General features: G+C 49.7%; 1 protein-coding gene across 1 annotated transcript; it reads right to left on the bottom strand.

Annotated features, from left to right (window-relative positions):
- Positions 1-874: 874 nt before the first annotated feature.
- On the bottom strand, positions 875-11,501 carry coch (coagulation factor C homolog, cochlin (Limulus polyphemus)). The gene is made up of 14 exons (XM_089003784.1): positions 11,386-11,501; positions 11,157-11,206; positions 11,026-11,067; positions 10,777-10,939; positions 8,816-8,949; positions 8,667-8,741; positions 4,714-4,861; positions 3,827-3,930; positions 3,527-3,753; positions 3,342-3,456; positions 1,928-2,071; positions 1,690-1,846; positions 1,527-1,621; positions 875-1,453 (listed from the first exon to the last, which is right to left on the bottom strand). Exons 2-14 carry the CDS (start codon positions 11,176-11,178, stop codon positions 1,281-1,283), a joined length of 1,599 nt encoding a protein of 532 aa, XP_088859910.1. The 5' UTR covers positions 11,179-11,206; positions 11,386-11,501; the 3' UTR covers positions 875-1,280.
- Between the last annotated feature and the right edge of the window lie 250 nt (positions 11,502-11,751).

Below are 11,751 nucleotides of genomic sequence, written 5' to 3'. Positions count from 1 at the left end.
ATAATAATAATAATAATAATTATTATTATTATTATTATTATTATTACTATTATTATGATGATGGTGATGATGATGATGATGATTATTATTATTATTATTATTATTGTGGGCAAAAAAAAGTCAAAGTCCAAGGTCAAAGTCAGCTTTCTTGTCAAATATGCTAATATGCACGACATACAGCACCGATCGATGAGAAGGTTTCTTCAGCCGTCATCTGTACAAAAGTGAAGGTTTCGGACGTTTCGCCTCCTATCCAAGAGGCTTCGTCAGCGAACTAAAGTCTGACTGGTCGTATCGGCCCCATTTATATATCCCTAATGTCCAGGCATGGCGGCGCCGGACACAGCTATGATAGGTCCCTACTCTCAGGTTGGAGGGAGCAGAGGACCCCTCCCTGTGGTCCCACTGATTGTTCTTACATTCCTGAGTAACGACTGGCCTGATTGCCCCATTTCCTCCGGTATCACCTCATCAGTATTACTAATCCTATGTTGCCTAAGCAGGCTATTGTACGAACGATCCAAATTGAACCTCACTCACCCCACCAGACCGCTTTAATGAAGGATTTTGTCGTTTCATGAGAATCGCTTCTTTGACTCCCCTTCCAAAGCATCTATGTTCTTTCGCTAAGATTTTAACCTCATTGTCGTCAAATGAGTGCTTGCTAGCTTTTAGGTGCAAATGTACTGCCGATTGAGGCCCACTCGTATTATCCCTTGTCATAGCTGTGACATAGCGACACCTTCAAATTTGTACAGATGACGGCTGAAGAAACCTTCTCATCGATGGATGGACCACTCCTGTACGACTGAGAGCTCACACAGACATGTATAGTAAGGCGTTTTTAGCTAACAAAAACGACCATGTATAGTTTTAGGCACAAAAAAGTATAGTAAGAACCAGAAAGCCTTTAATAGTTTCTTAACAATGGGGAAATGTGCAATCGACAGCAGCAAACTTGAATGGGGTGAGGGGGCGCCAAAAGATAAAACAAAGTATTGTACGCACAAAAGAAAATGTCAGAAGTTTGAAATGTGCAACTGCACAAAAAAGTTTCCTCAAAACAACTGTACATAGTGCAAAGTATCAAAAGGCCATTTGGAGTTGGCCTGATTTCCCGGCTGTCGGAAACCACAGCGCACCGTTTAAATGAATCGCAGCTGTACCTGCTGTCACGCTGCCATGAAATAGTTAGGATTGCGACCGACATAGCACGACTGAAGGCCCGGGGGTGAAAAGAAGGCTCGAAGCTCAGCGTCGGTCGGCGGCCGTGACGTCATCTAGTTGTCAAGGTCAAAGTCGCGACAAATGGCGCCGACCACATCGTCCACCAGATCCTCCAGGCCGCCGAAGTGGCGGCTGAAGAAGACGTGCTGGTCTTTGGGCTCCGACGCCATCGCCCGCAAGTCCTCCATGGGCGCCCAGGCCACGCCCACTGACAAAATGCTAATGCCTGCGGGGGGGCGGGGTTAAGCAACGCGCTCGTCATGGCGACAATCGAATCAAAATGACAAGCGACTTCACACCTCGATTGCGAGCCGCCAGCGCGGGCCCGCCCACGTCGTCGTACGATTGGCCGTCAGTCACCACCACCAGGAAGTCGCGCCCGGCCGCCGTCGCCCTGTCGCGGGAGGCGTCAAAGGCGGCGGTTCTGGCGCGTGCGCGACCGGGGCGAAAGCGGCGGCTCACCTGAAGAGGTTGTCGGCGGCGAAGGCCACGCCGCTTCCCGTGGCCGTGCCGCCGCTCATGTAGCGGATGGCCCTCAGGGCGGCCAGGACGCCATCTTTGCTGGCGTGCCGGCGCAGGCCGAACTCCAGCCGCTGCTCGTACGTGAACTGGACGGCGCCTGGACGGCGGGCGGCACGGCGGACGGGCGTCGGTGCCGCCACGACGGACGCTGACGCGGTCCGGCGACTATGTCACTCACCCACGCCGGCGCCCGCGTCGGAGATGTCGAATCTGCCGGCGACGGCGGCCAGGAAGTCCAGGACGGTCCGGAAATTGTCGGCGCCCAGGCTGGACGAGCCGTCAATCACGAAGCCCACGTTGGCCGAGTTGTGGCACGTGCGACCTGCCGCCAAATCATTATCATCATCATCATAACAAGAATAATAATAATAATACATTGTATTTCCAAGCGCCTTTTAAAACTCAAGGTCACTTTACAGTCATAGGATATTTTTTTCTGTGGGTGAGCAGCAGCAGCCACACGTGCTAGCGTTCACACAACCCGGAAGGAACTCAAATAGATAGAAAGCTAGCTAGCTGCTAATAATAATATCCATCCATTTTCCATCCCGCTTCATCCTCATTAGGGTCGCTGGAGCCTATCTCAGCTGTCTTCGGGCACGAGGCGGGGGACACCCTGAATCGGTTGCCAGCCAATCACAGGGCACACAAAGTCACTCTCACACTCACACCTCGGGACAATTTTGGAGTCATGCATGTTTAATACCTTGTATTTCTAAGCACCTATGAAAACTCTCAAGGTCACTTCACAGTCACAAAATTAGTTTTACTGTCGGTGAGCAGCGGCAGCCACATGCGCCGGCGTTCACTCAACCCGGAAGTAACTCAAATAGATAGAAAGATAGTCCCCGATGACCACAATTTCAATTGAAAATGGGGGTGAAAACTAGCTAGCCAAAAGATAGCTAATAGCTAGCCAGCTAGATAGATAGCCATATAGCTAATAGATAGTTAGCTAGATAGCTGGCCAGGGAGCTAGATCGCAATTATATAGCAACTAGTGAGCTAGTGAGATAGCCAGCTAGATAGCTGGATAAATCAATCAAGAAATAATGTGTTTCGCGAACCAATCACATTTCGGACATTATTTGTTTGTTGGCAGGGCCAAAATGGACCTGGAGGCCTTCACCGTCAGTTCTGCAGGCCCTCTAGCCTCAAATAAGTGTCATTTTTCTCCTTTTCAAAATTTTGGCTGATCATTTTTCAGACATTTTTCTAATTTGAAAAATAATAATTGTTCGGGTAGTTTTTCTCATTTTCAAAATTTTGGATGTGGATTAATTATTTTGCTACTATCAATAGTGTCATTGGGTATGACAAATAAATATTTTCTTATGATTACTTCCGGGTTGAGTGAACGCTGGCGCGTGTGGCTGCCGCCGCTCACCTGCAGGAAAAGTATCCTGTGACTGTAGAGTGTCCTTGAGAGTGTTGAAAGGCGCTTCGAAATGAAAAGGATTCCCGTTCTCCAAGTGTCGCTTGAACCAATGCCATTTAGCGAGGCCTTTTTTTCCTGTCTAACGCTACCCTCTAGTGGACTCGTAGGAAAGTACAGCCAAGGGCGTTCGTTCCCTTGGACGGCGTTTTCCTACCGCACTGAAGCGCCTGCGGCGAGCAGAGCCTCTGCGCCAGAACTTTGACGTGCTTGGTGGTCCCGAACCAGCTCGGCATCCGGTAGGCGAAGAAGTCGTCATCTTTGCACGCCGCCTGCAACACGCCGCACGGACGTGAGCGGCGGTCCCGAGACGGCGGCGGGAGACGTCCGGCGCGCGCCCACCTTCCTGGCAAAGTGGCGGTCGGGCACGGCGGGGAGCTCGTCGGGCGAGGGCGGGGTGACCCCCACCACGAAGAGGTTGACGCCCGAGCGGCGGGCGGCCGCCGCCGCACCCTCCAGATCGTCCGCCGGCCAGCCGTCAATCAGCACCAGCATGAGGCGAGGGCGACCCCGCCCGGCGCCGCCGCGCGGGCCGAACAGCGTGGCGGCGGCGTGCGCCACCGCCTGGCCTGCAAAGGCCGCACTGGGGCTTGTCTCTTTCTTCCTCGACCCCTGACCCCGGACCCCCCACAGGGCGCGTACCTGTGTTGGTGTCCCCCCCCAGATGTGGAAGCTCTTTGATGGCCAACTGGAGCTCTTTGGGGTGGCTGAAGTTGCTCAGCAGGAATTCCGTCTTGGGAACGTCGCTGCACACACGGGGGGGGGGCGTTATGAATTACGGGAAGCCATTACAATGTTTCGTCCCCTTCACATATGACATAGACGAGGCACAGTTCCAAATAATGACTCTTATTGAGGTTTCCATACCACAGTTGGAATTTTTTTGTTGGCAAGTTTGATTTGTTTCCACGGGCCGAATAAAATGTGGCGGCGGGCATGATTTGGCCCCCGGGCCTTGACTTTGACATTTGATGAAAGGGATTAGCCAGCTTGTTGAATACAAAGAGAGCTGGCTAACTGAATCGCTAGCTGGATCGCTAGCTCACTAGCTCGATTGATGGCTGGCTGGTTCGATCCGGCGAGCTTTATCACTAGCGGGCTAGCTTGATTACTAGCTGGATCACTATATGGCTAGCTTGATCTGGCTAGCTCAATCGCTATTTTAATCACAAGCTGGCTAGCTTGATTGTGAGCTAGATTGCTATCTGGCTAGCTCGATCACTATCTAACTAGCTTGAATAGTAGCTGGTGAGCTGGAGCAATAGCTGGATTACAATCTGGCTAGCTCGATCACTATCTAACTAGCTTGATCAGTAACTGGCGAGCCGGATCACTTGCTGGCTAGCTTGATCGCTAGCTGGCAGGCTCTATAGATGAGCATGGAATCAAACTTGCTTTGGTGGGCCGAATAAAATGAGGTGGCGAACCAGATTTGGCCCCCAAGCCTCGACTTGGACACACACACACAAAACATGCAAGTGTGCATGGATTGGTCCTCTATCTGGGTGTGCCCCGCCCCCTTTCCAAACCTGGCCTGGACGAGGCCCACGTGGGGCCCTTCCACTCCCACTTTCAACACGGCAACCAGTTTGCTCAGAAAGTTTTTCTGCAGGTTGAAACGTCGATGCCCCAAATTGGAGCTGCTGTCAATCACCACCGCCACGTCCATCTGGCAGTCTGGAACCAAACAGGACAGGGGACAGGGGGGAGCCAGGGGTCATGGGAGGGGTCGCGGAGGAAAGGGGTGGGGGGGGGGGGACCAATAATAATAATCCATTTCATTTCTAAGCGCCTTTCAACACTCTCAAGGTCACTTTACAGTCAGAGGATAGGTTTTCTGTGGCTGAGCAGCGGCAGCCACACGAGCCAGTACTTGCTCGACCCGGATATAACTCAAATAGATAGAAAACTAGCTAATAGATAGCTATTAGCTAAATGTAGCCACAAGGGGCACAAGCCAGTGTTTTGTTGTGCCGGTCTCAAGCCCGGATAAATACAGAGGGTTGTGTCAGGAAGGGCATCCGACATAAAAGAAATTAGCCAAAACAAATATGCGAATCAAACCTCTGAATCCCATACCGGATCGGTCGAGGCCCGATTAACAACGGCCGCCATTGGTACTGTTGACCTTCAGGGTGCCGGTGGAAAATGGACGACTGTTGGTCGAAGAAGGAGAGGAGGGAGGAGGGAGGAGGGAGGAGGGAGGTGTGCCCGGAGGAAAAGAGACAAATGGAACGCCAAGAGTATACAACGAAGAGTAGGAACTTTGAATGTAGGAACAATGACAGGGAAAGGTAGAGAGCTGGTTGACATGATGCAGAGAAGGAAGGCAGACATACTGTGTGTCCAGGAGACCAGGTGGAAAGGGAACAAGGCGAGAAGCTTAGGGTCAGGGTTGAAGTTGTTCTATCGTGGTGAAGACAGAAAGAGAAATGGAGTTGGGGTCATCTTAAAAGAGGAGTTTGTTAGGAATGTCTTACAAGTAAAAAGAGTATCAGATAGAATGATGAGTCTGAAGCTAGAAATTGGAGGCATCAGTGATGTTCAATGTTGTTTGTGGGTATGCCCCACAAGTAGGATGCGAGCTGGCGGAGAAGGAGACATTTTGGTTGGACTTTGAGGAAGTCATACAGAACATCCCGAGAAGTGAGAGGGTTGTCAGTGGTGGAGACTTCAATGGACATGTTGGCGCAGGAAACAAAGATGAGGAGGAGGTGATGGGTAGGTTTGGACTCCAGATGAGGAACGCTGAAGGACAGATGGTGGCTGACTTTGCTAAGAGAATGGAAATGGCTATTGTGAATACTTTCTTTCAGAAGAGACAGGAACATAGGTGGCCTATAAGAGCGGAGGCAGAAGTACACAGGTATACTACATTTTGTGTCAACGGCGCCATCTAAAGGAAATCAGTGACTGCAAAGTAGTGGTCGGTGAGAGTGTAGCCAGACAGCATAGGTTGGTGGTGTGTAGGACGACGCCGACAGTGAGGAAGATGAAGAAACCAAAGGCCGAAGTGAGGACAAAATGGTGGAAGTTGAAAAAGGAAGAGTGTTGCATGACATTTAGGAAGGAGGTAAGACAAGCACCGGGTGGGCAAGAGGTCCTTCCAGATGACTGGCAAACTACAGCAAACATAATCAGAGACACGGGTCGGAAAGTACTTGGTGGATCGAGTGGAAGAAATGTAGATAAGGAGACTTGGTGGTGGAACGGGGAGGTGCAGGGGTGTATACAGAGAAAGAGGTTAGCAAAGAAGACGTGGGACACTGAGAGGACGGACGAGAGTAGACGGCAGTACAAGGAGATGCGGCGCACGGTTAAAGTCAAGGTGGCAAAGGCCAAACAAGAGGCCTATGATGACTTGTATGCTCGGCTGGACAGCAAGGAAGGTGAGACTGATCTTTACAGGCTGGCGAGACAGAGACAAAGATGGTAAGGCCTGCAGCAGGTTCGGGTGATTAAGAGATGGCAATGTATTAACAGGTGCAAGTAGTGTGATGGCAAGATGGAAAGAGTACTTTGAAGAATTGATGAATGAGGAAAATGAGAAGGAACAAAGAGTAGAAGACGTGACTGTTGCGGACCAAGACGTAGCAAACATTAGCGAGGATGAAGTGAGGAGGGCGCTGAAGAGGATGAAGGCGGGAAAGGCACTCGGGCCTGATGATTTACCAATGGAGGTATGGAAGTGTCTTGGAGAGGTGGCGGTGGTGTGACTGACTGGGTTATTTAACAAGATCTTAGATGGTGAACAGATGCCTGAAGAATGGAGACTCTAAAGTGTACTCGTGCCCATTTTTAAGAACAAAGGAGATGTGCAGAGTTGTACTAACTACAGAGGAATAAAGGTGATGAGCCATCCAATGAAACTCTGGCAAAGAGTAGTTGAAGCTAGACTAAGAGCAGAAGTGAACATTTGTGAGCAGCAGTATGGCTTCATGTCAAAAAAGAGTACGACGGATGCAGTGTTTGCTTGAAGAATGCTGATAGAGAAGTACAGAGAAGGTCAGAAGGAATTGCATTGTGTCTTTGTAGATGTGGAGAAAGCGTACGACAGGGTGACAGAGAAGAGCTGTGGCATTGCATGAGGAAGTCTGGAGTGACCGAAAAGTATGTCAGAGCGGCGCAAGACATGTATCGTGACTGTAAGACAGTTGTGAGGTGTGTTGTCGGTGTGACTGAGGAATTCAAGGTGGAGGTGAGACTCATCTCTGAGCCCCTTCTCGTTTGCTATGGTGATGGACAGGTTGACAGACGATGTTAGACAAGAATCTCCTTGGACCGTGATGTTTGCAGATGACATTGTGATCTGTAGCGAGAACGGGGACCAGGTGGCGGAGAAACTAGAGATGTGGAGAGATATGCCCTGGAAAGGAGAGGAATGAAGATCAGTCGCAGCAAGACGGAATAGATGTGTGTGAATGAGAGGGATCCAAGCGCAAGAGTGATGCTGCAGGGAGAAGAGATAAAGAAGGTGGAGGATTTGAAGGACTTGGGGTCAACTGTCCAGAGCAATGGAGAGTGTGGAAAAGAGGTGAAGAAGCATGTCCAGGCAGGCTGGAGCGGCTGGAGAAAAATGTCAGGTGTGATGTGTGATAGAAGGGTTTCAGCTAGAATGAAAGGAAAAGTGTATAAAATGGTGGTGAGAGCAGCCATGATGTTTGGACTGGAGACAATGCCACTGAAGAAAAGACAGGAAGCAGAGCTGAAGATGTTGAGGTTTTCTTTGGGAGTGACCAGGTTGGATGGGATCAGGAATGAGTACATTAGAGGGACAACTCATATTAGAGGCTTTGGAGACAAAGTCAGACTGAGAAAGTTTGGTTGGACATGTCCAGAGGAGAGAGAGTGACTATATCGGGAGAAGGATGCTGAGCCTTGAACTGCCAGGCAGGAGACCGAGAAGAAGACCGAAGAGGAGCTTTATGGATGTGGTCAAGAGGACATGAAGGTAGCTGGTGTGAAAGAAGAGGATGCACAAAACCGGGATAGATGGAGGACATTGATTCGCTGTGGCGACCCCTGAGGGGAAAAGCCCGAAGGAAAAGAAGAAGATAGCTATTAGCTAGCTATCTAAAAGATAGCTAATAGTTAGCTAGACACCTATAGAGCTAATAGATAGCCAGCTAGATAGCTAATAGATAGCAAATAGCTAGCTAACTCGTCAGATAGTTAGCTGGAGAGCTAGACAAATAAAAAGTGAAGAAAGAAAAAAAGAAATAAGGATAAAGTCAGGAGAAATGACCAAAAAAGATAAGTGGGACGAAAGAAGGTTGAGCCAAAGAGGGAAAAAAGACAAAAAGGCACATTGAACAGCGCAACAAAATGGCCGCTGCGGCAAAAACAAACCATCCATCCATTTTGTTTTTTTGCGCAGACTAAGAAAGGGACTGGACAGCATGGACGACGAGGGACTGGACATGCTGGGAAGGACAGCGGGTGGGACGGGGGTCCACTTTGGGGGGGAGGTTCACCAGGTCACCTTTATTTCCAACTTTGCGACCATTTTTTTGGGTGGCGTTTCCAATCAGCTCCTGCGCTCTGCGCTCGTCCGTCTCTGTAAGGGACACAACGCCCAAAAAAAGCCATCAGGAACCCGTCCGTCCCGGCGTCCTGCGAGGCCACACCCACCTTTAAGGCTGAAGGAGGAGCTCCAGCGCGACAGGGCCTGCGACTGGACGCCGCCGGCCAGGGAGCCCACGTAGCGCTGCCGTCCCGCCCGACGCCTGAGCGCCACCTCGCCGCCGCCGCCTCCCACGGCGCCGCTGCACAAAGACTCGGAATCGGAACCGGTGATGGGAATTGCGGCTCCCTCCAGAGAGCCGCTTCTTTTGACCCGGCTCACTAAAACAAGCCGGCTCTTTTGGCTCCCAAATGGCTCCTATTCTTCAACTACAGTAAAGTCTCGTTATATCGATAATACTGCTTATTACGACACTATTTTCATTTCCCGTGCACATTTCTAGTCTTTTTATGTAGAATTAGTTCCATTTAGTACGATAATCCTGTGACTACGGTGCTCTTTTTCATCTCCCGCCGGCCATTTTGCTATGTTTATATCCATACAAAAGATACTTTACGGTGAATCGATATTTGCTCAGGGGTTTCTATACAGTACCACCATGATCGAAATCTGTATCGGTCGCGCCATTGGTCGACTTGGTCACGTGACTTGGTGACGTGACTGTGTTACGTGAGCAGCTCCCGTGTAGCAGACACCATATTCATTTTCAGACGCTAGCTCGTGTGTAGCAGATGACATTTTCTACCGTCTTCAACAATGGCATACATGTTTGCAATCGATTAAAGAATGATATGTGCCATTTTGAGGCAACATTGGGGGACAAAATGGCGAGATCCTATGGCCACCCCCCTCTTATATGGTGCTTGGATGCCATTTAATGGCGGCTTTTGGGCGCAACATGCTTCTCAGACCAAACACTTCATCAACCGAAGTAATGTAAACGTTGCAGTTTTAATTTTTCATGCATGTACTCTATTCAGATATCTTTATCGCTTGCAACAATCACTGTTTTTTTTCCTGGTTTCGTGTGAATAGAAAGTGAGGATTTTGCATTGGTGGCATTTTTGAAAGGAAATAGTCATTTAAAAAGTGTAAAGATGTTTTATTTTATGCACAAATTTATTTTTCACTTCACTACCGTACAAAAAGCATGTTAGATACGCAATCCATGAAGCCAATGATAAAATGACATGCCATATCAAAGATACCCCGTTTATGTGTCCCCCTCCACCCCCCTTTAATGCAGTTCGGCGCAGGACGGTTGTATGGACAGTACAGTTATATTGACATTTTTTCTAACTCCTGAGAATATCGATATAACGAGACTTTACTGTAATTAACTACCAAAAACCACGTCAAATGATGTGAAAAACAACACACACACACACACACACACACACAGTGAGTGGACAAAAACGACAGTGTTGATTAGTGATGGGATTCCGGCTCTTTTCAGGATTCACGCTCTTTTGGCTCGGCTCACTAAAATGATCCGGCTCTTTTGGATCCCCTGTTTTTTTTTGTTGTTGTGTAAATTAATTAAAATCACGTAAAATGATGTGAAAATCGAATTACTCGTGTAATAATAAACTATATCAAATACAGTATTTGTATTTATATGGCTTGATGTATATGTGCACGTGTGAGTTAGTGGATGCTAACTTTGACTTTCCCTGTGGTTACTCTGGTCTGTTGTCAGCTGTCACTAATTTGCCTTTCATATTAATAATGCTATCATACCAACTAGTACAAAATATCATCATTGAATAATAATAACAGCATAATGTGATAACATTTGTCCACCTGTCTACCCTAATCCCCCATTTCTCCTCCTCCTTAAACTCACTTCTGCGTGTGTCTGTAATTTCCCCCTCCCTCCTCTACCAGGGATATCAACCAATCACGTGCGGCTTTAACCGAAGACTGGGGGCGGGGAAGTCGTCTCCCATTTCCGTCTCCTTTTTAGGAGCCGGCTTTCTTGGTTCACTTCAGAGATCCGGCTCTAAGAACCGGCTCGTTGGCGAACGACACATCACGAATAGGAACGCTCGCCAACCAAAACATTTACCTGTGCAGGGCGGCGCCGCAAACGGACGAGACGGCGGCGTAGACGCCGGTCCCGAAGACGGACGGTCTGCCTCGGGCACAGTCGGGCGGACACCAGACCAGGACGCGGGCCGCCGCCGAGTCCAAGTCCACGCCGCGGGTGGCGCAGGTCAGCGCCTGGCTTGCTGAGGAGGATGGGGGGGGGGGGGGGGACAGGTGGCAACGTCAGGCCCACGACCGACGGCAACAAAGAAGGAAGGCCGGCACGCACCCGCACTTTGGCAAGATGGCCACCGCATCAGGAACAGAACACCTGCGGGACAGAAAACATCAAACAGGAAGTCAAAGCGCCGGCACACGAACGCAAGATGGACGCGCGAGGTCGGTCGGCCTCCGAGGTACCGCTGAGGAGGAGCACAGACATGACGCCCGCCTGCCCGCCCGCCCGCAGCCTGCAAAGGAAACAAACGACTCGATCAATCGATGACCACGATTTCCATTGAAAATGGCGGTGAAAAAAAAAAAAAAAAAAAAAACAAGCAGACTCATCTTTCTTGCCAAGTCTTGGAATTTGTTTCGGGTAGAACACGCTGCACTAGTATCATCGTCGTGAAAAATGACAGCCACCTACCGCTTTGTTGTAAATCTCAAATAAGTAGTGCCAAAGGTCCCAAACGGGGCGGGGGTGTAATCTTCGGAAGCGCAAAGATGAAGAGCGCAGCACAGCACGAGGGCGACCCTTTTAAAGAACGATGCGCGCACGCGCCGCGCGTGCTCCCGCCTGGGTGGAGGCTACCCGAGCGAACCGCCAAAAGCGGCGAGAGTGAAAACACCCCCACCCCCTCTTCCCCCGAGTTTGAATCCTCGTCTTTTTACCGGTCAGCGAGACAATAAACGGAGCCAAAATTCAAACGGGAAACAGAACGACAAAGTCTTTGTGTTGTTGTTGAGGTTTGGGGGGACATTTTGTCGGCCGAATAGCAAAAGGCTACGAGTC

Source organism: Hippocampus bargibanti, linkage group LG09 (genome assembly GCF_051943395.1).
Source record: "Hippocampus bargibanti isolate YZ-2025 linkage group LG09, ASM5194339v1, whole genome shotgun sequence".
In the NCBI taxonomy this organism is placed as follows: domain Eukaryota; kingdom Metazoa; phylum Chordata; class Actinopteri; order Syngnathiformes; family Syngnathidae; genus Hippocampus; species Hippocampus bargibanti.
This window is presented reverse-complemented; position numbering and strand designations above follow the sequence as displayed.

Coding starts and splice junctions, on each gene's coding strand:
- coch (XM_089003784.1), bottom strand. CDS start 11,178: ATGTCTGTGCTCCTCCTCAGCG. Junction 8,950..10,776: donor TGCGGCGCCGCCCTGCACAG/GTAAATGTTTTG, acceptor GTCTTTGTGCAG/CGGCGCCGTGGGAGGCGGCG. Junction 4,862..8,666: donor TCGCAAAGTTGGAAATAAAG/GTGACCTGGTGA, acceptor GTTTGGTTCCAG/ACTGCCAGATGGACGTGGCG.